This window comes from Anomaloglossus baeobatrachus, chromosome 10 (genome assembly GCF_048569485.1).
Source record: "Anomaloglossus baeobatrachus isolate aAnoBae1 chromosome 10, aAnoBae1.hap1, whole genome shotgun sequence".
Classification (NCBI taxonomy): Eukaryota; Metazoa; Chordata; class Amphibia; order Anura; family Aromobatidae; genus Anomaloglossus; species Anomaloglossus baeobatrachus.
The window spans coordinates 78,939,983-78,965,808 of NC_134362.1; the positions used below are offsets into that span (position 1 = coordinate 78,939,983).

At 44.8% G+C, this 25,826-nt stretch overlaps 2 protein-coding genes across 4 annotated transcripts in view; one reads left to right on the forward strand and one right to left on the reverse strand.

Moving 5' to 3' along the window:
• The window catches only part of KCNQ1 (potassium voltage-gated channel subfamily Q member 1), a 267,942-nt gene that overhangs the window by 103,769 nt on the left and 138,347 nt on the right, over positions 1-25,826 (forward strand). The gene's annotated exons all lie outside the window — the stretch shown is intronic.
• The window catches only part of LOC142255035 (uncharacterized), a 43,632-nt gene continuing 34,272 nt past the window's right edge, over positions 16,467-25,826 (reverse strand). Inside the window, exons 4-10 of the mRNA XM_075326467.1 lie at positions 18,740-18,787; positions 18,596-18,614; positions 18,372-18,449; positions 18,213-18,290; positions 17,906-18,119; positions 17,669-17,825; positions 16,467-17,538 (exon numbers count right to left, since the gene is read on the reverse strand). Coding sequence (XP_075182582.1) covers positions 16,467-17,538; positions 17,669-17,825; positions 17,906-18,119; positions 18,213-18,290; positions 18,372-18,449; positions 18,596-18,614; positions 18,740-18,787 — 1,666 coding nt within the window. The remainder of the gene's footprint in view (positions 17,539-17,668; positions 17,826-17,905; positions 18,120-18,212; positions 18,291-18,371; positions 18,450-18,595; positions 18,615-18,739; positions 18,788-25,826) is intronic.

Sequence of the window (25,826 nt, forward strand, 5' to 3'; positions counted from 1 at the left end):
TTTGCATATTGGAACATCTCGGTTAGTAAAACCTAAAATATTGCCCAAACACTGATGGGAAAAATAACGTCTCAATGAGGCCTCTGTTGTCTTGTGAGGGCATCAAGGAGCTGTAGATTGCTGGGACGACCTCTAGAACCTATAGGTTATAGAAAAGCTCGGGCACACAATATGTAACCAATACAAAAGAGAATGTGTATATTTCTATTTCTTCTTTCTTTTTTATTCGTGCAAAGGTTTGAAACAAAAAATAACATTTCGGCCTAATTTCCAGGCCTTTATCAAAAATGAAATCTGAATGACAAAGAATACAACAATAAATACAAAATCTGCATTATCACTGATTAATACATCACAAGATTTATACAAAAGCGTAAATATACTTATTATATACAAAAGGCAGACAAGTGTTAGTATGTCACACTTATAGCAATACAAGATTTCAAACAAGAGATGACTTTTTACAATATTGCTGGATTGATGTCTTTATATAGTTTATATAGAGAAGACCTCATCGTTGTATAACATAATGTATAGATATTAACATACCTATATGACTATAGAGAGAGCGCAAGGAAGGTGAATCACTTGTTAACACATATGGAGATTATGAGAAGGAGTATACCTAGGATAAATAATCGTGATAGGAGTTACATCTGTATTGCGAATTAACAAAATCAGAGACCAGAACATGAGTCATAAAGTGAATGGAAGAAGGTTATATGAGGAATTATATAGAAAGATGATCTTAATATTCAATAAGGGGAACTACCTTTGCTTGAGCTCAAAGAGCCTCTATGTATAGTAGTGAGTCGCCCACCACAGTGCTGCAGTGGTCGCCTCCGGGACTCCTCTGTGGGGACGTGCTCTGGTCACAGGTATGTCAGGTTGATTACTTCTATGTCGTGACGCCACTCTCGGTATTGCGGTCAGGGTGATGGGTGACCGCCACTGCAGTTTTAGCTGGCGTCTGAGGCTGATGGTATAGACAGTTAGATGGTGTGGCCTCCAGAGAGTGAGGCTGGCCCCAGGGGCTCGGGTGTATGTGTATAGAACCACAGGTCGCAGAATAACTTAGTCGCAGTCCGGAAATGTCTTTCAACTGTTTACTCACTTTTTGGTGGTAGAGTGAGGCAACCCGGGCGATACTAAGATGAACAAGGTGGAACCAGGTATCCTTCAGGCTGGTATTGGGGTGACTGCTGACTCTCCTTCCTAGCACTTCTTGTTTCGGACCACCCCTGACTTAAAGTACCGTGAGATTCATCCAGGGAAGTCGCAGCTGCCTTTTCTCCCCTTTCTGACCCGTTTGCTAGCAGCGTGGACCAAGGAAAAGATGGCTCCAAGCTCGATCCTCCTTATGGGCCCCCTCGTTGCTGTTGATGCTGCGGCTTCTAGTATGGTTGGTGTGGAACCTCTAGTCCCACCACCTGCAGGATTTAACAGACCACTAAATGAATGTCTGGCTCTAGGGACCTGTTCCCCGTGCATGCTTCATTACCAGGAGTCCCCGTACTCAACTGCCTGTCCTTTCTCTTCTGCAGGAGTCTTTCAGGCTGACTGTGTGGCAATGTACTCCCCCACCAGCAGCCACTACACGTGCAGGGTCTGACTAGTGTTCCCGCTTTTCTGTGTCTACACTTCAGACTCTGCTTGCTCCACTCCTACTCCTCTGACTGCCACTGCACAAACTAGCTTCCAGCCCCACTACCGCACCACTAGCTGAGATGCGGAGGCCACGCCCCCTTCTGGGTTTGCCCAGGGGTGCCCTCTAAGGTGTGTGTGAGACCTGGTTACTATGTGTCTGTGCGTACACACCCTACTCAGCCTTTAGGATTACCTCTTTGCACTCACCCAGCATGGGTGCAGTACTCAGTGGTGCCTGACCAGGTCAGGGGCGCCACATTAGTCACAGGTGATGTGGCGGTGCGGCACCACGGCTTAACAGAGAGTAAGTTAAAAAAGGCAGGATATGTTAGAATAAATCTCATGCAGAGTTCTTTATAATGAATGTGAAAGCAAGTCCCAATCCTATTGACAAATGACGGGTATAACCTACCCTGATATGTAATAGTCAAAATGACACCTGAGGAGAGAAGTAGTCCTACAGGGGACATCTAGAGCCTGTGACTCTCCTCAAAGGTAACCTGAGGGTTGTTACTTTCTGCCTGATCCACACGTTGCCGGCATCAGACGCTGGCCGTAGGATTCCAGCCTTACCATGTGTTTGACTCGAAAACATCACAGCGTTTTAGAGAGAATCCTAGTTTAAAAGCAGGAACTGAGTCACACAGGAGGCCAACGTATTGTGACCCCCTCTATATATCACTTGTAAGGCCACATTTATTAAATGGGATCTAGTTTTGAGCCCCACATTTTAAAAAGCATATTTTCGGGTTTCTTTTTTTTGGGTTCTTTCACACTGATATTCGGAAGTATTTGGGCACTTTCACACTTCGTCTTGTTGTCCCCTGTTCAGTGGTCCTGTCAGGGTTACATCCAAAGCCCCGCAAAACAGGATTCTGACGTGTGCACTGATGCGGCTATTGACTATACTGGTGCAGACAGTCACCATGTGTTCTGTCGTACACCATTTTCGGGCGTATACACCTACTGTAGGCAGACAATAAGATGCAGTCAATGGCCCTTTCCGCGCATTCGTGTGGATCCTGTTTTATGGGGACTTCGGACATAAGCCCCAATGGGATCGTTGAACGGGGAACAAAACGCAGTGTGAAAGCACCCGCAGTTCAAAGCGGGAAAAAAGTTTATTACATGAGATGGAGGCCTCGCGTATAGAAAAGTAGGACTTGTATAGCTGAGAAAAAAAGACGTCTCAGACGAGATCTTATTTTAAGGCTAGCTCACACGAGCGTAAAAATCGGACAAGTGCAATGTGAGAAAATCTCACATTGCACTCAGACCAATGTTAGTCAATGATGAAGGTCAGATCTGCAAGTTTTTCCTCTGCTTTAATTGGACTAAGAAAATTATTGCAATGTGTTGCTTTTGGCAGCGTGTCTCGGCTCACTTGCACCCTTAGGCTATGTGCCCATGCTGCGGAAAAGCCGTGGATTTTCCAGAAATCTGCAGCACAGCTACTTCCCAGCCATTTCTATGGCATTTGGGAAATGCTGTGCCCACGCTGCGGATTTTTCCGCAGCGGAAATCGTACGGATTTTCGTGCGGAAAAATCTGCAGCATGTCAATTATTGTTGCGGATTTCTCCGCAGAGTCCCATATACTTACCTGCCTTGATAGAGACCCGAGTCACTTTCTCCGTCTGGTGTACAGCAGCGCGGTGGATCCAGCCAGGTACAGGAAGGAAGAGGTGGGCGGGGCCTGCACGAGCTCCGGTCATGTGACAGCCGGAGCTAGTTCAGGCTCGCCCACCTCCAGCACAGTGAACCAGACGCTGCCTGACAGTGACCCGGCCGCCGGAAAGCGAGGTGCTGCATGATGGAGGTAAGTATGAGCACCCCGATCACTGCAGCACTTGTTCTGCATTGAGGATGCAGTGCCGAAGCCATGGTACTGTATCCTCAATGCAGAATGTCCGCACCATATCCGCACGACATTCCGCTGTATATCCGCAGCATTGAAACAGTGAAAGTTCTGTTGTGGATTTCTGGGAGCACCTGCGGAATGTCTTGCGGATATATCCGCAGGACACTGTCCCCTTGGGCACATAGCCTTATAAGTCTATGGGTGCATGTGAAACCGTGAAACAGCGGACTGCATTCTGACATCAGTGCACTCCGATATACGTAGAGACAATGGACAAGATAGATAATTTCTCTATCTTCTGCTCCAATTCTTGCATGCAAGAGAATCGGATCACTGTGTAATGACACTCGATCACGCTCGCTGCACAGATGAGTATCATTAGCGTATCCCCTCTGATGCTATACGTTCGCGTCACCCAACTTTACATGTATAAGTACATGTGTGATCAAAGGCCTGGAACATGACTTATTCCTTCCAAGAACCTTACAAAGTACCAGTGCACATTCATTACATATAGAGGAAAAGCGATTCTGGAACTTAAATAGGAAAGGGTCTTTACAGTTACAGCATTGGAATGGCACAAGAGGTAGTAATGGCGGATAATATAACAGGATTTGTAAGTGGCAATGTGGGTAATGGATAATCTAGTAACAGAGAATTTGTAACCGGTGGAGAAGGGCTGAACTTAATGGACCTGTCATATTTTATTTATTTTTTTTTCCAACCTATGTTAAGAGACTAGTCAGGCAGGCTGGTTACCAGTGGCTTTTCCCCGCCCACTTACAATGACTGACAGATCTGTCCCTGCATGTGTGTATAGGGAGAGATCTGTCACTCAAGGGAAGCCGCGGGCGGGGAGAAACCGCTGAGGACTGGCTTGTTGACTAGCCTGCCTTGTGGCACAGTCCTTGATGGCTTTTAAACTACAGTATATCTTTTTTTCTGAAAAACCATAGTGTTTCATAGTGTACATGGCTGAAAACATGGAGCCAGTGCCTGATACATGCAGCCTGTGGATCGGCAACCTGTATTATCATTAATTTCCCAGACAGCTGCGTTCTGTCTGACAGTTCCCATACATGTCAGTAGATGCCATTAAATCAAAGGAAAAAAAAAACCATTCACAACCGTCTCTAATCTATTGTCCTAAGATGGATTGCAAAGCAGATGTCATCTAAAATATCTCACCTGCTGAAGAGCCATTCTTGCCCTGTAGATTGGATACCTCTTTAGTTTTGCAGAAGAGGAAGCATGTTGCACTTGACACAAAATATATAACTATCGCCCTAACTAACTATCGCCCTAACTAACTATCGCCCTAACTAACTATCGCCCTAACTAACTATCGCCCTAACTAACTATCGCCCTAACTAACTATCGCCCTAACTAACTATCGCCCTAACTAACTATCGCCCTAACTAACTATCGCCCTAACTAACTATCGCCCTAACTAACTATCGCCCTAACTAACTATCGCCCTAACTAACTATCGCCCTAACTACCTACATATATTTTGTTTATAATATTTTCTTTCACTTCTTGTTGTTAGAGATATATACTGTAACTCTTTCTAATGCACGGGGTGTCCTCTCGGTGGGCAGTGGAGCCAGGCTGAGAATCTTGTTTCATCCAGAAAAAACAGGCGTCTTTCATCGGTGTCATTCGTAGGACGTCCATTTTTACACATCAGCAGTTATTAACATTCACAAGAACAAACATAGTTTCTTATGTTAGATAATTGCAATGCATCCATAAAAATCTGACATTATAAGGTTGATCCATGCTTGTTTTTGTTTTTTTTTTCTTTGTTTTCTTTCTTGCGCACCTATAGACTAGATTATACAAGACTCATCTGAGATGGGGGAAAAAAATGAATGCTGCAATTTCTTTTTTTTTTTTTTTGTTTCGTGCACTGATTCAGTCCATGCAAAAAACAAAACGCAACGCACAGCCCAATTGAATAGCATTGGTCCATGTAATGTCCGTTTTTTCACAGACAACACTTGGACCGTACTACGGCTGCATGAAGTTGGCCTCTCGGTGAGCCAGGTTGCCGCCCCACCACCAAAAATCTCCCCAGAATTTTCTGATGCTCACTGTTAGTGACCTTATTCTGATCCTGACCATCAGATTGCTATAGGGCATACTCAGTTTCACGGACCTCATTCTCGTATCTGAAATTTTCACGGATGTGTGGATGGATCTGTGGGACTGATTTGGTGTCCAAAAAAAAAATCCAACAGCTCTCTGACATTGCATACTGCTATGTAAATGCATGTTTACACTGAATAATGATGAGGTAGAACAGAAAAATACTGCTTTTGCTGAGGGTTTCCATGAAATGGTATCAAACATACTTTAGACACTTGTCCTGCTGAGAATTTGCAGTGGTACTAGCTACAATTGGGATCCTGCCCACTTTACAAAGTCATGAAGTTTGGTGATGGTTAGTTGTCCACTTTTTCTTGCCGTTTCCACTTACTGTGACCCAATCTCTTGAAAGTGTATTGGGGTTCGCTCACACTGGCGTATATTCTGCCATGCAAGAGAATTTGGTGGATTATGATAATGACTTTCGGTTCAAACTCTGCTGTGACCGTGCGCCAAGTGTCGCCTACTGTGTTCTCACCTGCGAACATGAATGTGATCACAGAACAGAGAACATGGAGAGAGTCATTTCTCCACCTTCTCGATTGACTGTCCTGGCATATATTGCACTGCACTCGGATGATATCAGTGCAGTCCTTTGATTTCCACACACCCATAGGCTTGAATTGGTGAGCGCCGTCCGATATAGCCTGCCAATTGCAGCATGTTGGTCAGCATTGCCCCATAGTTTAACATTGGAGCAAGTGCTCTCCAATAATATATCACATAGCATTCGTCTGAATGTATATGCCAGTGTGAGCGAACCCTTAGATGGGTGCATTGATGTTCATGGCCTATCCTTACACTGGGTTCACACAGAGCTTGCCACTACGATCGGTGGCTTTGTCGGGGCTTCTTTCCAAAGCCCCACAAAAATGTAATTCGGGTCTAGGTGCTGGCTGACCCATTAGCTATAGTGATGCAGATGGATTCTGTGCTTTTTTTGTGCATTATTTTGGCTGTATTCGCCCATTTGAGGTGAGCATCAAGATGTAGTCGACGATGTCTTGCTGCCTGCCTCAAATATGCATATTTGGCTGAAAATTAGACATGGAAGAGCGCAGTGTGACTCATTCCGCTCATACGCGCCAATCTCATTTTGTAGGGGTTTGGATGTCTCGATGGAGCCATTGAATGTAGTGCTAAACACTATGTGAACCCAATCTTGGGATGTGGTGGGTATCTGACCTCTGGGACCACTTATTGAGAAGTCTACACTGGTAAACTCCTTGGGAGAACCTCTTCAATGCATTTAATTTGAGTAATAACAACATTCCACAAACCAGACAGAATGTGCTAGTGTTATTTGCATGATGGTGGGACTGACAAAACTGTATAGAAGTGAAACGTTGTGTTCATGAGGTATGTTGGTCTTGGCTGGCGTTATGAGGTCTGTTTATGAGCTCCTAAACAGAGTATAATTGTTTGCTTTTGTGTATGGGTCCAGTATTCCCTACAGTAGGATAGTGTTATACTCTGCAAAGTCTGCAAGCTACTATGGTGCCTAGAAAAAGAATTCAACCCCTGTCAGATTTTTTTTTTTTTCCTTTCACTTCATATGCACATAAGTTTTTTTAATTTCAGCTTAAATATGTTGCATTCACTATTAGTTGGGGTCAGTAAATTCATAACTTTTCACCTCCAAATTGATGCATTTTCTTTTTCTATTCATTTAGTTATGAAATCTTATTTAAAGGGGTTGTTCTAGATTTTACATTGATGACCTATCTTTGAATGGTGGGAGTGCGATACTCAGCACGCATGCTGATCAGCGGTTCCTGGTCTTTATGGAGGCCAAAAGCACTCAATTGTGGAGGTCCACAGCTTCATCAACTGAATGTGTGCAGCCGGATACAGCACATTGGTTTCAATACTGCGCGGATGTGCAATACCCCACCACAAACACTACACATTTGGACATTGGACATTGGACCAGGGTTGGAGGACAAGTCATCAAGTAGTTCAACTGACTTAGCTTCTTTTTTTCTAAGCGTTTTATACTAATATCATGGTTTCCCTTCATAGTAAATCCAGACCAAAAGGTCCCTTTGCCTCATATATGAAAATACTTTTACTATTAAAGACCTGTATTAGTTGGGGTCCTCTTAGAGATTTTGCATTAAAGCCCACAAGCTTCCTTAACCCACTGTATAAGAGATTAATTTTCGGATGCATCCCAACAATTCCTATTAACGTTCCTAATGGGGTTCACCTCTTCCAAAGGGTGAGTATTTGTCAGGAAGTCTGGCCATAGACACTTGATAGCCGTCTACCGTACAAGTATTTAGCCAATCCCATCTGTCCCCTAACATATACTTTTGGCTTGGCCAAGCATGCATATGTTTTCAGAATGGAGGACAAAAACATCGAGGAAGAGTAAGCAGCTACTGGACCCCTCTTGTGGATTATCTCCCCAAGAACAAAGAGATTGAGGCACTGAAATACAACCGCCCACCCCTTAGCTCTCCGAGAACAAAGAGATCGAGGTGTTGAAATGCAACTGCCCAATCCTTATCTCCCCTGGCTTGTGTAGGGAGAGAGTACGTAGACTCTCCATACATATTTAATGGTCGTCAGGTGCAGCATTAACCGGATTCACCCGATATAACCTTAATATGTATGACCTGGTTTAGAACTGATTTACAAGTGATCAACCTTGGAACCTCTGATGGAAACCAACGTTGGGCAAGTGTGGACACGTATAATTGTGCCATACAGAAGCCTATCATTAGATGCATTTATTGAGATTTATAGTTCTTTTTAGGGCAGGGTGCATCTATAAAATGTGCCACCTCTAGGAATCCTATACTGTAGCTGCCATTACTTACTATCAACATTTTATCAATTAATTTATTTTGTTCTAACTACGAATTGTCCTGGATTTGGGGCATTTGGTCTAATTAGAACTCTAGTTGTTTGTCCTAAGCAAGTCTGAACCTGATGGTTCCTGTTTGTTAGTTGGTTGTGGAAGAATATAATGTTGGCTACCTGAGGCAGATCTTGTAAGTCCTTTGCCAAGTGATGATGAATTCAGGTGAATTTATGGTTTTATATAAAGTCACTTCGTAATAGGGCACAATGAGTCCTCAGATTTAGAAATATTGATCTAAGGGACGTCTTGAACAGAGGCCAGTCATATGCACTTTTATCAAGGTTATCTCTCATGCAAATAAATTCTGTAATTAATTCTGCCTGAAAATAACCTAGAAGGCTTGTCAAGGAGATTTGTTAACCCAATGCTTGCCAAAAAGAACCTTCCTTGAAAAATGAATTGGTGTAGATCAGGGGTGTGCAACTTTTTTGTGTACTGGTCAATTGAGCTTTATTTTATAAAAATGTATGGAATAGTCCCCTGGCCTCAGTCTTAGGGTCTGTGCGCACGTTGCGTTTTAAAATGCAGCGTTTTGGATGCCAAATTTTTTACAAAATTGATGCGTTCTAAAAAGCAACATGTCACTTATTTTGTGCGTTTTGGATGCGTTTCCCTCTGTCTGTGGGAGAGCAAGCATCCAGAACGCATCAATTCTTAATCCATTCTGCATTCAAAATGCATTCAAAACGCAGCTTTTGCATGCTTTTTGAAACGCATATGCAATGACAAAATGCTGAGTTTTAGGCTATGTGCGCACGTTGCGTAAATACATGCAGTTACGCTGCGCTTTGTAGCGCAGCGTAACTGCATGCGTCCTGCGTCCCCTGCACAGTCTATGGAGATTGTGCAGGGGCCGTGCGCACGTGGCGTTTAAGAGCGCAGCGCTTCGGCTACTGCCGAAGCGCTGCGTAAAAAGAAGTGACATGTCACTTCTTTCCTGCGCTTTGCCGGCAGCTCCTGCCCTGTCTATGGGAGGAGCTGCAGGCAGAGCGCATGGAATCGGCGCTCACTACGGACATTTCTGCAGCGATCTAAAGCGCACATGTGCTCTTCAGATCGCTGCAGAAATTTCTGCAGGGCTAGTACGCAACGTGCGCACATAGCCTTATTTGTCACGCCAGAACGGAACCGTGGCACATACCCTTATACTCTCCTTCCGGCGTCATCGGTTTCCAGCATTGCTCTGGTCGGTCTCCGGTAATTTGTGACCTGCCGCCAGCTCCAGTGTTTTATGGAGTGTGCGCTGTAGATCACTCTTCAATACACGTCTATGGGAGCCTTGTTCTGGCTCTCAGAGTTTCATTAGGAGCTTGTGACGTAACGCCTGAATTCCGGCCAATCAGAAGTTACGGGCAGAAAATGGCGCTGGAGAACAAGAGTAGCGCTAAAAAAGAAAATGCCGGAGGGTAAGTATAAGACTGTAATCATGAGACTTTGTTTTAAAGCACCACTCACTCCAGTGCTGAAACCCCCCTCAAAAAAACACTGAAGTGGTGCTTTAAATTAAAGTCCTCTGTCCTCAGTCTTATACTCTCCTTCCAGCCTTTCTCTGGTCAGTCTCCAGCAATTTGTGACCTGCCAGCAGCTCCACTGTTTCATGGAGTGTGCGCAATATGACTTTTTTACACAAGTCTATGGGAGCATTATTCTGGTTCTTGTAGAGTTGCATTGGAAGCTTTTGATGTAACGTCTGACTTACGGCAAGTCAGAAGTTATGGGCAGAAGATGGCGCTGCGGAACCAGAGGTGCTGAAAATGGGTGAAAACGTGGAGGACAAGTATAAGGGTGTGGTCAGGAGACTTAGTTCTAGGGTACACTCACATAAGCGTAGGGCTCACACAAGTCTTGCATCTCATCACCCAGGATGGCCTGCCGCTCTACAGACATGAGCGTCTCCGCTGCATAGAAATACATGTAGCTGACCCGCTGCTGTCAGGAGAGTGTGCGACCGTTCCGGGTAATGCAATGCAAGACTCGTGCTGGTCATACGTTTCTGTGACTGCACCCTTTAAAGCACCACTCACTCCAGTGCTGAACGCCCCCTTTAAAAAAAACAAAAACGCTGGAGTGGTGCTTTAAGCCCATTCTGTAGCTCTATCTCGGTCATACCCTGGCCAAAATATTTGCAAGCCGGCAAAATGCAACATAACTACACCTGGGACTTGATGGGGTGATCTAGAATTAACTGTCAGAAATGGATCATAGGTTGGGTAGATAAATGCAACAAGCAATTTATCTGGTATGACAGTATGGTATCTAATATTGCCAGTGGCCCTTCTCGAGACAGATTTTACTATGTAATTATTTCCACATTGTAATCGGTGTTGCAATATTTCACTAGCTATAAGAAATGAGTGAACCTGAAGTTTGGGTTCGAACACAGACTAAAAAGCCCAGATTTTGGGATCGAAGCTCAAGTGAGTTTCGACTTTATCTAAAGTCCGGCTGCTCCCGCCGAACTGAATTTCCAAGGGTTCACTCGTCTCTGTCTATGTCTCTGCTTAGAATTAGGAGGTAATCATCCAATGTAATAAATATCCCATATGGTAACTATAGCTGACCATGGACGTGCAGAAACGATTGACCAAAATGTCTACTTTTATCTTTCTCCTGGTGATCGGCTTTCCTCTTTTAATGCATGTAATCTGTTTTTATGGCTGGTGGTTTGTGCCTAACTCAAGGCTTTAATTTGGCAAAGTTAATATGTCCTGCACTTAATCCAGGTTGCACCAATTGTATATAACCTTTGTGCCAGTTTATGAATTCAGGGCATGTCACCATATTTTACATATTGAAAGATCTGTTGTAAGTTTTATGTGTTATGTTCTTTTTAGCTTTTTACTGTAGTGAGAGAAAATGGGGTAAATGCACAGATAAATGTAGCGAAACCTGATAAGCCTCCAAGAAATGTTGAGATTCCCATTTCCTTGAAGGTTACAGGATTTCCATGAGGACAGATTGATAGGATGACAATTGTACATTGAAACCAAATTGAGGGTGGGAAGTACTGATAATAAAGAGTGAAGGGCAAAATGATGAAGAATAACGAGGGGTGATATGCAAACTTGACTTTTGAGAACCACGAAGGTCACTCTCAGGCTTCTCAGTTGGAGGAGTTGGTCGGTGCACGGCCGAATCCAAGACCGTGTGGAAACGATAGGAACTAAATACCGTAACAGTTTAGATAGCCAAGGGTAAAATGAATCAAGTTTATATGGAATCACATATATATTTTGTACTTCATCTGATTTGGCCTGAGAACTGTCACAACACTATTTTCCTGGTAAAGCGCTGGAAACCAACCAAATGGCTCCTGTTAGATTGTTGGGTCCATTACGTACCATTGTGCATGCCATATATTGCATCAAACGCTACGCTGGGGCTTCTGTTAGAAACACACCATGAAGCAGCTGTGAGCAGAGCCTAAGGAAAAAAGATTCAGGAATTCCACAGGGTTTTTGGCCGACAAACTGCTGATTTTGAAAAAAAAATGCTAATTCAGACTTCCACATTTTTACATGATGTATACAGTGTGTGACCTGTGTATGAAGATCATATAATTAGGGCGGATGATGAGTGAAGCTGGCCTTACACTTCAGCTCACAGCTCTTGTTTCCATCCCCCGGTACTCGTACACTCTTCGTACAGCCACCAGTGAATTGACAGACAAGTGTTGCATGGTTGTCTATAGGGGGCTTTACACGCAGCGATATCGCTAGCGATATTGCTAGCGAGCATACCCTTACCTGCCTAGCAACGTCGCTGTGGCCGGCGAACCGCCTCCTTTCTAAGGGGCGGTTTGTGCGGCATCACAGCGTGCGTCACTAAGTGGCCACCAAATAGAAGCGGAGGGGCGGAGATGAACGGCCATAACATCCTGCCCACCTCCTTCCATTGCCGGCGGCCGCAGGTAAGCTGTAGTTCGTCGTTCCCGAGGTGTCACACATAGCGATATGTGCTGCCTTCGGGAACAACGAACAACCTGCGTCCTCAACAATCAACAATTTTTTTTTAAAAGGAACGACGTGTCAACAATGGACGATTTGGTGAGTATTTATTTTCCATCGTTAACGGTCGCTCGTTGGTGTCACACGCAGCGACGTCGCTAACGATGCCGGATGTGCGTCATGGAATCCGTGACCTCGGCGATATATCGTTAGATACGTCGTTGCGTGTAACAGGACCTTTAGGCTTCGTTCCCACGATCGGTGGTTGTAGAGTTCTTGATGTTGCAGAATTTTTGCACCAATTCCGTACCTTTTTTTCCTTTGGATTTTTTTTGTGTGTTTGATGCATGCGTTTTTGTGTCACAGTTGGTTGAAATACATACAGAAGGGCAATCGGGAAGTTACCCAAAGCAAAGAAACATCTATTATTACAGATTTATAGTGGTATAAAATCATGCATAATTATAACCTTCAGCATTTCAAAGAAACACTATAACCACCCACATCCCTATACAGACATACACACTTATGCAGACAAAAAAATAAAGATATAGCTAGATAATTAAAGAAATATATTAGATAGAATAGAGAGAGATCCAGCAGAAATCTGATTTCCCCATGTCCCTACATATTATAAACTTGCACCCATTACTGTCCTTCATGTGCCACTAAAGGGTGTTTAACCTAATAAATAAGTAAAGAAAACAATGTGGTGTCCTCCCATTTTTGTTAACCAGCAAAGGTAAAGATGACAGCTAGGGGCTGGGAAGGTCCATTGTTATTGGGCTCTTCCCAGCCTAAAAATAGCAGCCTGCAGCTGCCCCAGTGGTGGCACATCTCATTTGATGCACCAATTCTGGCTCTTTGCCTGCCTCTTACCGATTTGCCCTGATGTGATGGCAATCTGGGTAATAGTGTTACACGGTTGATGTCAGCTGGCATCAAGCCCTGATGTTAATAATGAACAGGTGTCTCTTAGACACTCCCATAACTAACCCAGTGAGTAAAAAGAAAAAACAAAAGCACACAAATAATTATTTTAGAAACCACTTGCAGGACCATTGCTTCCTGTTTTAGGCATACGGTACTAAGTGAGGAAAATTACTGACTAAATTTGGACTTGCAGCTTCTGTCCTGTTGCCCTGTGTATGGTTTGCCTGTGTTAGGCTATGTGTCCACGTTGCTTTTTTACCTGCTTTTTTGCTGCTTTTTCAACTGCAGCGTTTAATGCCAAAATAGATGTGTTCTGCTTTTCAAGCAAAGTCTATGGGAATTTGGGTTTCTTGTGCCCACTATGTTGTTCAAACTGCAGCCTTTTTGTGGCAGAACTTTGGACAAAAACTCAGCTTTGCAGTGCAAAACCCAAATGGCAAAAACAATTGACATGTCAATTGTTTTTGCCATTTGCGTTTTGAACTGCAAAGCAGAGTTTTTGACCAAATTTCTGCCAGAAAAAGGCTGCAGTTTGAACAACATAGTGGGCACAAGAAACCCAAATTCCCATAGACTTTGCTTGAAAAGCAGAACACATCTATTTTGGCATTAAACGCTGCAGTTGAAAAAGCAGTTGAAAAAGCAGTTGAAAAAGCAGGTAAAAAGCAGGTAAAAAGCAGGTAAAAAGCAACGTGGACACATAGCCTCAAGGGTGACACTAAATGCATTCCCGACAGGAAGACTAAGATCGAGAGAACATGCAAAATATCTATTGTGAAGCAGTATAATTTATAAAGTGTAAATTATACTCTCTACAATACATCCTGCATTTGTATAATTTAACATCCTGATCAGACTCTGTAAAGCCCACTGCCACGTCACAGCGGACCTCTGAGTGGGTCCCTAATCTACGCCTTAAAGGTGTGGCGCTATGCGTCACCTGCTGCAGAAGCAACAATGCGCCAGCAGGGCAGGTGACCTGGTGCCTCACAACACCAAGCTGCAAGGCAGAGTCCCCATGACTCCAGGCCCCACGAACACTAAACCACAGCAACAATGGCTGCCACACAGCACCAACACTCACTCACCAGTGCAAAGCTTTGTTTAACAGCTGAGAATTTGCTAGAACCATATCCAGTCTATAAAACTATTAGGCTACTTTCACACATCAGTTTTCTGTATTCAGGCACAGTCCTTTTTTTTGCCGTATCCAACGTTTCCGGTTTTGTTGTGCAAACCGGACCTACCGGATCCGTTTTTAAGCGGATCCGTTTATGACGGATCCGTTAAACGGATCCGGTAGGTCTGGTTTGCATCCGTTTTGCATCCGTTATGTCCGTTTTTTTACGGATCCGTTTTTTAAACACTAAACAAACAATTAACGAGTTCCGTATTCTGATTGGCTATTGGGAACATATAGTATATATACAGTATTTTGAAGCATATATGACAGAATGAAGACAGAGGCAAGCAGAAACCATGGATGCTATTCTTGCAAATTACACAAAGATCGCTGCAGATTTTATATTTGAGGCAAATCGCTTGGCTATCATCGTCAGAGAAAAGGAGCGACAGCGACTGAGGCGTCAGCGACATCGACGCTTTTGGATCCATCCCCTGACTGCACAGAGACTGACACGTGGGGTGTTTTCAACACTATACCTGGAGCTCCGTGGAAACCATGAAAAATTCACAAGCTATGTCCGGATGTCAGTGATTAATTTTGACGTCCTCCTTGGCCTTGTTGCGGACAACATCCGTAAAACGGACACCTACAGCCGGTTCTCTATAACACCCGAGGAGCGTTTGCTGGTTACGCTTAGGTAAGTTTTTTTTTTTTAAATTGTATCCTCCTGTAAATTGACTTTTAACTGTAATGTGTTTGCTATTATTTTTTTATAATTATTGTCTTTCCTTTACAGATTCCTTGCAACTGGAGAGTCGCTTTCATCCCTCCACTACCAGTTTCGACTAGGAATTTCCACCATCTCGGGAATCATTAGAGACACTTGCCAAGCCTTGTGGGATTGCCTCCATGATGATTTCATCCCCCAGCCCACCAGGGACAGATGGCTTGCAATTGCTGAACAATACTATAACATTTGTCAGTTTCCAAATTGCCTTGGCTCAGTGGACGGCAAACATATAAGAATTGTGAAACCTGCTGCTTCGGGGTCAGAATACTACAATTATAAAAAATATTTCTCAATTGTCCTAATGGCAATAACGGATGCGGACTACAAATTCATCTCAGTGGACATTGGCGCATATGGGAGATCCAATGACTCTCAGGTCTTTAAAATGTCCCCAATGGGGCGGCGAATCTATGGGAATACTTTTGATTTCCCTCCTGCAAGACCTCTTCCTGGCACATGTGAGCCCCCAATGCCCTTTGTTTTTGTGGCCGACGAAGCCTTTCAACTCTCCCAACATCTATTGAAGCCATATGCAAGCCGTGGATTGACGCAAACACAAAAAATATATAATTACAGATTATCCAGAGCCAGAAGAATGGTGGAATGCTCCTTTGGGATACTAACCAGCAAATGGCGAGTGTTGTTAACAGCCATTAATTTAAACATTGAAACTGTGGATGAAATTGTGAAAGCATGTGTGGTACTGCACAATTTTGTTTTAACAAAGGAACCTTTGTCCTTGGATGACCAGAGTTTGGAATCCACCTCTTTGACTGACTACACCAGTCCTGGATTTAGGAGTAGTGTTGCCTGTTCAACAATCCGTGACAAATATGCTGACTATTTTGTGTCCCCAGAAGGTAGAGTAGATTGGCAAGATCAAATGGTGTAAGATTTTTGTTTAGTTTTATAACAAATAAAAATAGTTAAAAATAAATTAAAAAATATCTTGTTAACCTTGTTAATTTTAAGCTTTCACTCGCTTTAAAAATTTGTAATTTTTACACCGTCAAATTACAACATGTTATGTTTTTGTATTACCTTTTTATTTACTTAACTTGCAAAATAATATTCCACCCAAAAAAAACAAGAACAAATAAATACTTTTCAACAAAAAACTTTTATTTTTATTACAAACATAAATTATAAATTGGTATATCTTGGGCTTGGGGTGGAGATAGTACTGGAGGGGCTGACAGGTGGGAACACACGCACAGTTGGAGTATTGAGGGTGGAAAGTGGTGTTGGTGGTGGTGGTGGGGAAGTAACAGAAGGTGAAGGTGTGCTTGAGAAACCAAGAGGGAAACCAGGAGATGGGATGGGATTTGGTAAGGATTGAGGGGTGGAGTGGAGGGATTGGGAGACAGAAGAGGTGGCTGGTGAATTAGTGGCTTGAGTTGTGGTCATGATGGGTGTGGAAGGCGAGATGTGGTAGTGGGTAGGAAGTGTAGGGGCAGATGTGGTTGGGAGCTGGTACTGGGCCGCAGGCTGGTACTGGGCTGCAGGCTGGTACTGGGCTGCAGGCTGGTACTGGGCTGCAGGCTGGTACTGGGCAGCAGGCTGGTACTGGGCAGCAGGCTGGTACTGGGCAGTAGGGGGAGTAGGGACAATGGCTGGAGGGGGGGCAGGTGGTCTTGGAGGGGTGGGTGGAGGTGGTTGGGAGTCAACCTGCGCCAGAGCCTGCCGTGTGGCTTGCATTACATGCATCTGATGGTCAAGAGATAGCTTTTCCATGCGCTCTAGTACGGCTTGAAAAAAACAATGATTGGGTGATTTACTTGCATCTAAATGCAGCCTGTCCAGACGCGTGCACAATTCGTGCGTATTTTTTTCCATATTGGCATTTATTAAGCTAAAAGATGAACGATTTTGTTCGGCTAATAATTGAATGGCGTTCTGGAAGGCTGCATTTAGATGCAAGAACTCGGGCGCATAGCTCTTTTCCTGACCCCTATGACGCTGACGCCCAGAACCCAAAGGTGTTCTACTGAGGGCAGCAGTGTCAGAGGGGTGGGGTAGGGGAAAAGCTATCTCATCACCAGCAGCTTCAGGTAATGAAGTCTCACGGGAAGCTCCAGCGCAGGTGGATGGGACAGATGTCGATGGAAGGGAAGGTTCAGATGGGTGGGGTCTGTGCCTGTGTTCCCCAGTGGCGGACTGTTCAGGGATCGCTCCTGTCGGGTTCGATGCAGGCTCCTGAGTGCTGCAGACGGTGCTGTTAAAAAGAGGAAAAACAAAACAATAATTAATTTAATTGCTATACATTGGCACTGACTAAAAAAAAAAAGGCAAAAAAAATCAGACATAAAATATTATACTTTGTACATATTGTGGGGAATATTTACCTTCTGCACACCATAGTTGTCCGGAGGAACGACAACGCTCTAAAGTAACGGTACTTCGATCTGCGTCCTCCGGATCCACTCGGGGCCTGCATCTCTTGATTCAACTCCTTTTTGAAGCGATCCCTGATAGACCGCCACCGCTTCTGAAGTTTGTCACCTGAAAGTGGAAAGCAGAAAGTGGTTAGTATACAACACATTACATCATGCAGCATAACCTACTGAACTGTGAATACTTACGCTGTTTCTTCTGGCCACGAGAATTGAGCTCCCCCCAACCTTCTACCGCTGCGTGGCATACCTCGTCCCAGAGTCGACGGGTTACGATCGAATCAGCGTGGCGGCGGTCAGCCATGTTCCACAGCGGCTCCCTTTCTCTAACTTCATCGATGAGGAGGTCGATGTTGATAAATCCGGCCTCCTCACCGTCAGAATCGGGAGCACGCTGTGATGCCTGTTCAAAGAAAGAAAAAAGAAATTAAAAAAAAAAATAGACAAAAAATCACACTGACATGACAAAAAAAAAAAAAAAAAAAAAATAACTTACACTATGACCACCGCCACCTCGACGACGACCCTGGGACGGTCTTGGGGGAGCTCTATCGTGAGCCCTAGAAGTTGAAGCCTTTAGTGAAGAAAAAAAAACAAACATTATTTACTTATGTGTTTGGTGTGCTGTGGTAAACAATTCCTGTATGAAACTTACACTCTGACCGCCCGCTCCGTGTATTTCTCCACCCCTTCCGTCCTCTTCTGGCAGCATCTCCTGTGATGTTTCGGCCACCTGTGTAAATGTGGTTTATTTAATAAATTTTTTTTTTTTTTTTTAAAAAAAAACCACCCAAAAAAAATAATACCTCAGTTTCTGAGCCGAAGGGCGGGCTACCAGAAGACGACATATTTCACGCACACCAACTTGATGGGCCAAACTTTAACGTCAACACTGCACCTGCAAAAAAAGAAAAAAAAATGTCTAAGTACATGTACGCAGCTCACTGCGGTGATCTGTGGACAGTACTGTGGACATTACCTCAGGAACACTCTCCTCCAAATTCGCACTGGCACCGAATTTACAAAGACCCAGCAACTGGCTGTGCACAAATTTTAACGTCAACACTGCACCTGCAAAAAAAGAAAAAAAAATGTCTAAGTACATGTACGCAGCTCACAGCGGTGATCTGTGGACAGTACTGTGGACATTACCTCAGGAACACTCTCCTCCAAATTCGCACTGGCACCGAATTTACAAAGACCCAGCAAGTGGCTGTCCACAAATTTTAACGTCAACACTGCACCTGCAAAAAAAGAAAAAAAAATGTCTAAGTACATGTACGCAGCTCACTGCGGTGATCTGTGGACAGTACTGTGGACATTACCTCAGGAACACTCTCCTCCAAATTCGCACTGGCACCGAATTTACAAAGACCCAGCAAGTGGCTGTCCACAAATTTTAACGTCAACACTGCACCTGCAAAAAAAGAAAAAAAAATGTCTAAGTACATGTACGCAGCTCACTGCGGTGATCTGTGGACAGTACTGTGGACATTACCTCAGGAACACTCTCCTCCAAATTCGCACTGGCACCGAATTTACAAAGACCCAGCAAGTGGCTGTCCACAAATTTTAACGTCAACACTGCACCTGCAAAAAAAGAAAAAAAAATGTCTAAGTACATGTACGCAGCTCACTGCGGTGATCTGTGGACAGTACTGTGGACATTACCTCAGGAACACTCTCCTCCAAATTCGCAATGGCACCGAATTTACAAAGACACAGCAACTGGCTGTCCACAAATTGTAACGTCAACACTGCACCTGCAAAAAAAGAAAAAAAAATGTCTAAGTACATGTACGCAGCTCACTGCGGTGATCTGTGGACAGTACTGTGGACATTACCTCAGGAACACTCTCCTCCAAATTCGCAATGGCACCGAATTTACAAAGACCCAGCAAGTGGCTGTCCACAAATTGTAACGTCAACACTGCACCTGCAAAAAAAGAAAAAAAAATGTCTAAGTACATGTACGCAGCTCACAGCGGTGATCTGTGGACAGTACTGTGGACATACCTCTTCCCTGGAGCACTGGACTGGAGGACAGCAGAAGTTGAAGTCAGGAACCGGCAGGAGGTGTGTAGAATGTGCTGGATCCTTTTATAAGTTTTGTGATGATGGGAAAAAAAATTTGCGCATGCTCTGTTTACCAAACCGGATGCGGTCACCGCATCCGGTTTAAACCGCATTGCGCCGGATCCGGCATGCATAGACACCCATTGTATACAATGCCGCATTGCGCCGGATCCGGCAGCATGCGTTTTTTTTAAGGGGGAAAAAAACGTTACATGATACGTTCTATCCGGCCGCCGCATTCAATTATTTTGCCGCATCCGGAAAAAAACGGATGCAACGCAAAGCCATCCGGTACAATCCGGTAACAATGCAAGTCTATGGGGGAAAACCGGATGCGGTACCGGATCCGTTTTACCCGTTTTTTTCCGGATTGAACCTGATGGCAAAAAACTGATGTGTGAAAGTAGCCTTAGAGGCTCCTTTTACAGGATCCTTTTACATAGGTTTGCTACATTTTCCACCTGTGTGCTTATTGGTGATAGACTTCAGGAAGTGACGCACGTTATTACTTTCTCTTACCTCTAACAATAATCAGCTGGGGACCTTCTGATCGTTTGTTCACCATTATGTCACTGTGACGCCTAGGGTTATGGGCTACTCTGTCCCAGGCAGTGACTATGTGGGGAATGTCACTTTGGTGGCTGTTGCCCGGTTCCATACCCTGGGCCCTTTTTGAAAAGGGGAATATTTACAGGGGATTAGAATAGTATTCACACGTGACGCCACTTGCGGTGTTGCGGCTAGGTAGATGCAGCCGCTGCTGCGCAATGTCCACTACTGAGGCGGATGTTAATGGCAGCCTGGATGTTAGAGCCTAGCAGGCCAGGCCCCAGAGGTAGGTGTAATGATGGGTGTCGGAATAAGGTAGTCCACACAAGGGGTGCAGTGCAACTGGTTCTTTACTCACTTTCTGGTGGTAACTGATCACCTGAGGCCGGCTGGTTTCACCTTCAGGTCCGCTTTGTCCCAGTGCCAGTGCAGTAATCTGGTGCCTTCTTCCTCTGCACCTGTCTCTGGTTGGTGGGTCCCCGTGGCGTAGAGCAACTGGGGGTCCCTGTCTGGTGGCTTTTCCACTGCTGTCCGTATGACGATAGCGAGAACCCTGTGGGGTTGTAGTCTCTGGTTCTGTCCCCGGTTCTCTCTTTGCTACTGAGTCTCAGATTTTTAAGGTCAGCGAGGTCCTTGATGGTCTCCTTGCTGTGCTGATGTTATCAGTGCTGCCTGGAGCTTCTGCCTGACCTAGGGTCCTGTACCCCGTTAGTATCTAGTTCCGGGAGTTCTCCACCATCAACTACCCTCCTGGGCACTAGGTTACTGTTCACTCCAAGTCAGTGCATCTCCTCACGTCCACCTTCACTCTCTCACTCCTTCGACTACTCTGACTGACTGTCCACTGTCTACCCCTCCCACCTGGTCAACTAGTGGACTGGACTGGCTCCACCTCTAGGCGGCCATCCATTGCTCCAACCCTAGCCTTGTACCATACTATGGGGGATTGTTGGGGGAAAAACTGTGATTTAGTGAAATGTTTGTGTGTGACTGGCACTGGTCTTCTGGGGCCCTAGGGGGTAGGCCCTGCATCTTGGTGAGGATGCAGAACCTTGTAGCTCCCTGATGGTTTCAGGGTCGCTACATCACCACTTTTCCTTGTTGCTTATATAAGGGATTGTACTGCCATCTAACAATAATTTCTCGTCTAGCATAAGAGATGATCAGTTGACATATTAGTATTTTATACCAGGGTTACCCTGACCAATGTTGATGGTAAAAGAACGTCTATCACCCTGACGTATAGGCCTGTAATTTAGGCTCGATTTTATTCAAAACATTGTTACCCTTTTGGTCATCAGTGTAACCACATTTGACTTATCCAAACTGTTAATATGGGCAAACAGGTCATAGAATACTGAAAAAAAGTCCTACCTGTCGGCCTCACAGCAGATGCGTTGTTGTGGATAAAACTCCTTTATCACTTTTTATATAAATTAGCTCTTCCAGGCTATGGGAAGGACACTGCCTGGAAGATAACTCCACTTCCAAAGATTCTATTCTATGGAAGCAGTGTCACCAGTGTGATGTGTGATGGCCGCTCTATGCTCTCCTGATCTCTCTGCAGAGCTGTGTGTGATTATAACTGACACATCTGCAGGTTCCTCTGTGTGATGTGTGATGGCCGCTCTCTCCTCTCCTGATCTCTCTGCAGAGCTGTGTGATTATTACTGACATCTGCAGGCTCCTCCTAGCTTCAACCTCCGTCTCACAGGCAGTCAGTGTTGTAATATTGTTAAAATTCAGCAGAGCTGTGAGAGCTGCAGACAATGTATTTTCAGGAAGATAAAGTTCATGTCTCCTGTTCTGTCACTTATTTATCTCACATTTGTAACGCCTCCTTTTATTTAATATCATATCTGGATGCAGAGGTATCTTCCAAGCAGTATCCTTCCCATAGCCCGGAAGAGCTATTTTTCATATAAGAAATAGGCGGATATCTCTGGAATAAGACATTGGATCACCAATATCAAGGTATCATTTTATTCAGCTTCCTATGACAAACATGCCCATATAGACGGTATAGGAGGGTTGATCCTATGAACAGATCCCCTTTAACCCATTTGGGCCAAGACCTACAAATTATTAACAGGCAGGATCTGACTCTAATTATAAACAGCTTTAAGGCCCTCAACACATTAGCCTAACAGCTGAACCTACTGATATTGACGGGTTTGGCTGCCAGTCTGTGTATGGAGTCATCCCAACTCTCCCCCCAACAGATGGCCATGGCAACTTGATGGATGAATGCTCTTTAGGAAGATTGATCTTGTGCTGCCTAGATAGGTGACCAGGATCTTGTCCACCGTTATTAATTATATTGAGCCATTGGGTTGCTAGTAGAGTGAGCAAACCCGAACTGTAAAGTTTGAGGATCATACTGAGCATGGACTCTTAAAAAAAAAAAACCCAAAAAAACCCCCTCAGTGTCCGCGTTCGAAGTTTGGATGCTGTACGCTTGCTAACCACTCAATTGAGCATTGGGGTGCTCGGGTACACTTCTTGCCCAGTGTGGCCCACTTGCAGTCTCCTAATGGCTCTGACGGGAGGTAAAAAACATGTTGATAAAAAAAAAAAAAAATATTCCTGCCCTCCCTCCCGGAAATGCTCTAGTTATGGCTGGCTGTATGTGGGCAGAGAACCGAACTGTCCAAGCATTGACTTCCAATGAGGTTCAGGTTTCGGGATCAAGTTAAAGTCAAGTCCGGGTTTCAAACTGAACTTTATCTAAAGTCTAGCTAAACCCGGCGAACCCAAACTTCCATGGGTCCACTCACCTCTCGTTCCTGGTCTTCCTCTTCACCTTGTGCCTTCTATTCTTTTGACCATGATGTCCTTCTCCAGTGATTTCTTTCCTCATATGTGTTCAAAGCACAAAACGTAATAATGATGGTATGTGTAAGAGGCCACATTAGTCTTGCCAAAAGTACTCTGAAAATAGCAGTTTATTACTAGTATATCTATTAAAATATTTTTGGTGTCCAAAAATAGAAAAAGCTGAAAGCACACACAAAAAGAAAACATGTGATTTTATTTTGCGTTTTTTTCTTTTTATGTGTGTGCCTTCGACTTTTTCTATTTTTGGACACCGAAAATATTTTAATAGATACTCATAAAATAGTTTATTATTAGTATATTTCTTGTAAGACTTGTGATGTGTTCAAAGTAGGCAATTCGTAGCTTGGTGATCCTTTCTTTTGGGTGACATGTCTGGCTTGATTTGTTCCATGGGAGATACGAATGTCAGGTCTGATTTTTGGACTACCCATGTTTTTGGTGAGATAAGCCCTCCGCCAGAAGATTCTGGTAGTGACTCTTGAGAACCCTGCAAAGCAAGTGATTGTGTATATGGAGGAAACTGTAGAGATAACTGGCCGGACAAATGATCAGCTGATGGCTATTCATTCTGTATCGGAACCCTAGACTTGTGGGAGGAGTGCTCCGCTATATGGAGGTAGTCCCAACCCCTTTCACTAAGGCCTAAGCCACACGGCGAGAAAAACTGTGTGAGTGGATAAAACATCGCATTCCACTCGGACCAATATTAGCCTGTGTCAGCGCACATAAGCGATTTATTTTCTCAGCCCTGATCGGACCGAGAAAACAATCACAGCATGTTGGGAGTGTAATGCAACACTTTCTTTCGCACCCATTCAAGTATATGGGGCGAGAGAAAAATCTCACTGCACTCGCAGTACACCAGTGTACCGCGAGTGCAGAGCGAGAATCGCAATAGCCGACAACGGAGGAGAGAGGGAGATAAACCCGGCCCGCCCCTCCTCAGAGCCGGCCCGGCCCGCCCCTCCTCAGAGCCGAGGCGGCCCGGCCCGCCCCTCCTCAGAGCCGAGGCGGCCCGGCCCGCCCCTCCTCAGAGCCGAGGCGGCCCGGCCCGCCCCTCCTCAGAGCCGAGGCGGCCCGGCCCGCCCCTCCTCAGAGCCGAGGCGGCCCGGCCCGCCCCTCCTCAGAGCCGAGCCGGCCCGGCCCGCCCCTCCTCAGAGCCGAGCCGGCCCGGCCCGCCCCTCCTCAGAGCCGAGCCGGCCCGCCCCTCCTCAGAGCCGAGCCGGCCCGGCCCGCCCCTCCTCAGAGCCGGCCCGTCCCACCCGCACAGTTGGACCTCAGTCGCAGTGATACTCACATGACACTCGGCTCTGCTGTACTGCCAGCGTGAGCCGAGTGTCATGCGAGGAGCATTAGTGCCCCGTGTGGCCCCGGCCTAATTGATGCCTGATTTACAATACCAATGACACTATGATAGGTGATTTATATAATTAAAGTGTCTCATTTGCGGAGATTCACTTCTAATCTTGGTAGCTACAATGATGCGCCATGTATTCATTGCTTCTTTCAATACCTCCTTCCAACTTCAAAGCTAATCTCATAATATTTTGCTCGGTGCAGGATGTATTATCTACACAACTTGTCCCACTCAGCTGTCAGTATATAGAGTATACAAATGAATGGCTGAGATTATGGCCTCGTCTGAGCTCCAAGCTGCGCTGCGGAGAGACTGCCATTAGAAGTGTTGGAATGTCTCTAGCTCACATTGTCCTTGTGCTTTTCATTGGGTGTTTTTTCTAAATGATTTTCCTGTCAACGGGTGTTCTCCCTGAACAAATGGCATATGGGAGCACAGAGGCACTTATCAGCCGAAATTCATGAAAAACAATGTCATTAAAATGCTCGGTGATTGGCTGCAAATTTTCCCGGAGGAGCGAGCTGCCTTTCACGTCCAACTCTTCAAGTTGAGATTGGCAGCGTATAGCAGTTTATGGTGGCTTCCATCGAACATGCTCATGTGAAGTAAATCAATGATAAATATCCTCAGATTTCAGATTAGCACAATTAATTCAATGTATTAACAAGGACCTGATTACAGCTGGGCTCAGTGCACACAATGCATTGAGTCCGATCAGGGGTGGATATACTATTGGTTCAACTTGAGCCGCCGCACAGGGGCCCAAAAGGTAAGGGGGCCCATTTCTACCTCCAAAGCAGGTGCAATTTTGCATTTTTATGAGCTCTTGGGCTGCAAATGGCCCATATATTCTTCTCACACAGGGGCCCTTTTCTGTCTGTGTCCACAGGTGAGTCCTATGGATACATTTGCAGAGGATCTCAGAGTTTACAGTATAAAACTGTATGCTTTATTAAATAGATCTCTTGGACTTGATCAGGCTGGTGTACTTTGAAAATCCATGTGAGAATGGCCATCTAAAAAAAATTACTGCCTGATATCAAAGGGAACCTGTCCCCTGCTTCATGTTGTCCAAAGAGAGCACCAGGAATCAGACCCTGGCTGCACGATGGTAGCCAGGTATACTTTTACGATGCAGCATTTCAGAGGACATATACTGTAAAGATCCAGCTGGGGACCATAGCCGGAGACCAAACCGGTCCAGATCTGCACCCAGCTGGCTCTTCCCAGTGCTGCTGCGGATCACTGAGGTCTTTCTCATGTATGTATATCAGGAGAGGCCTGTCAATC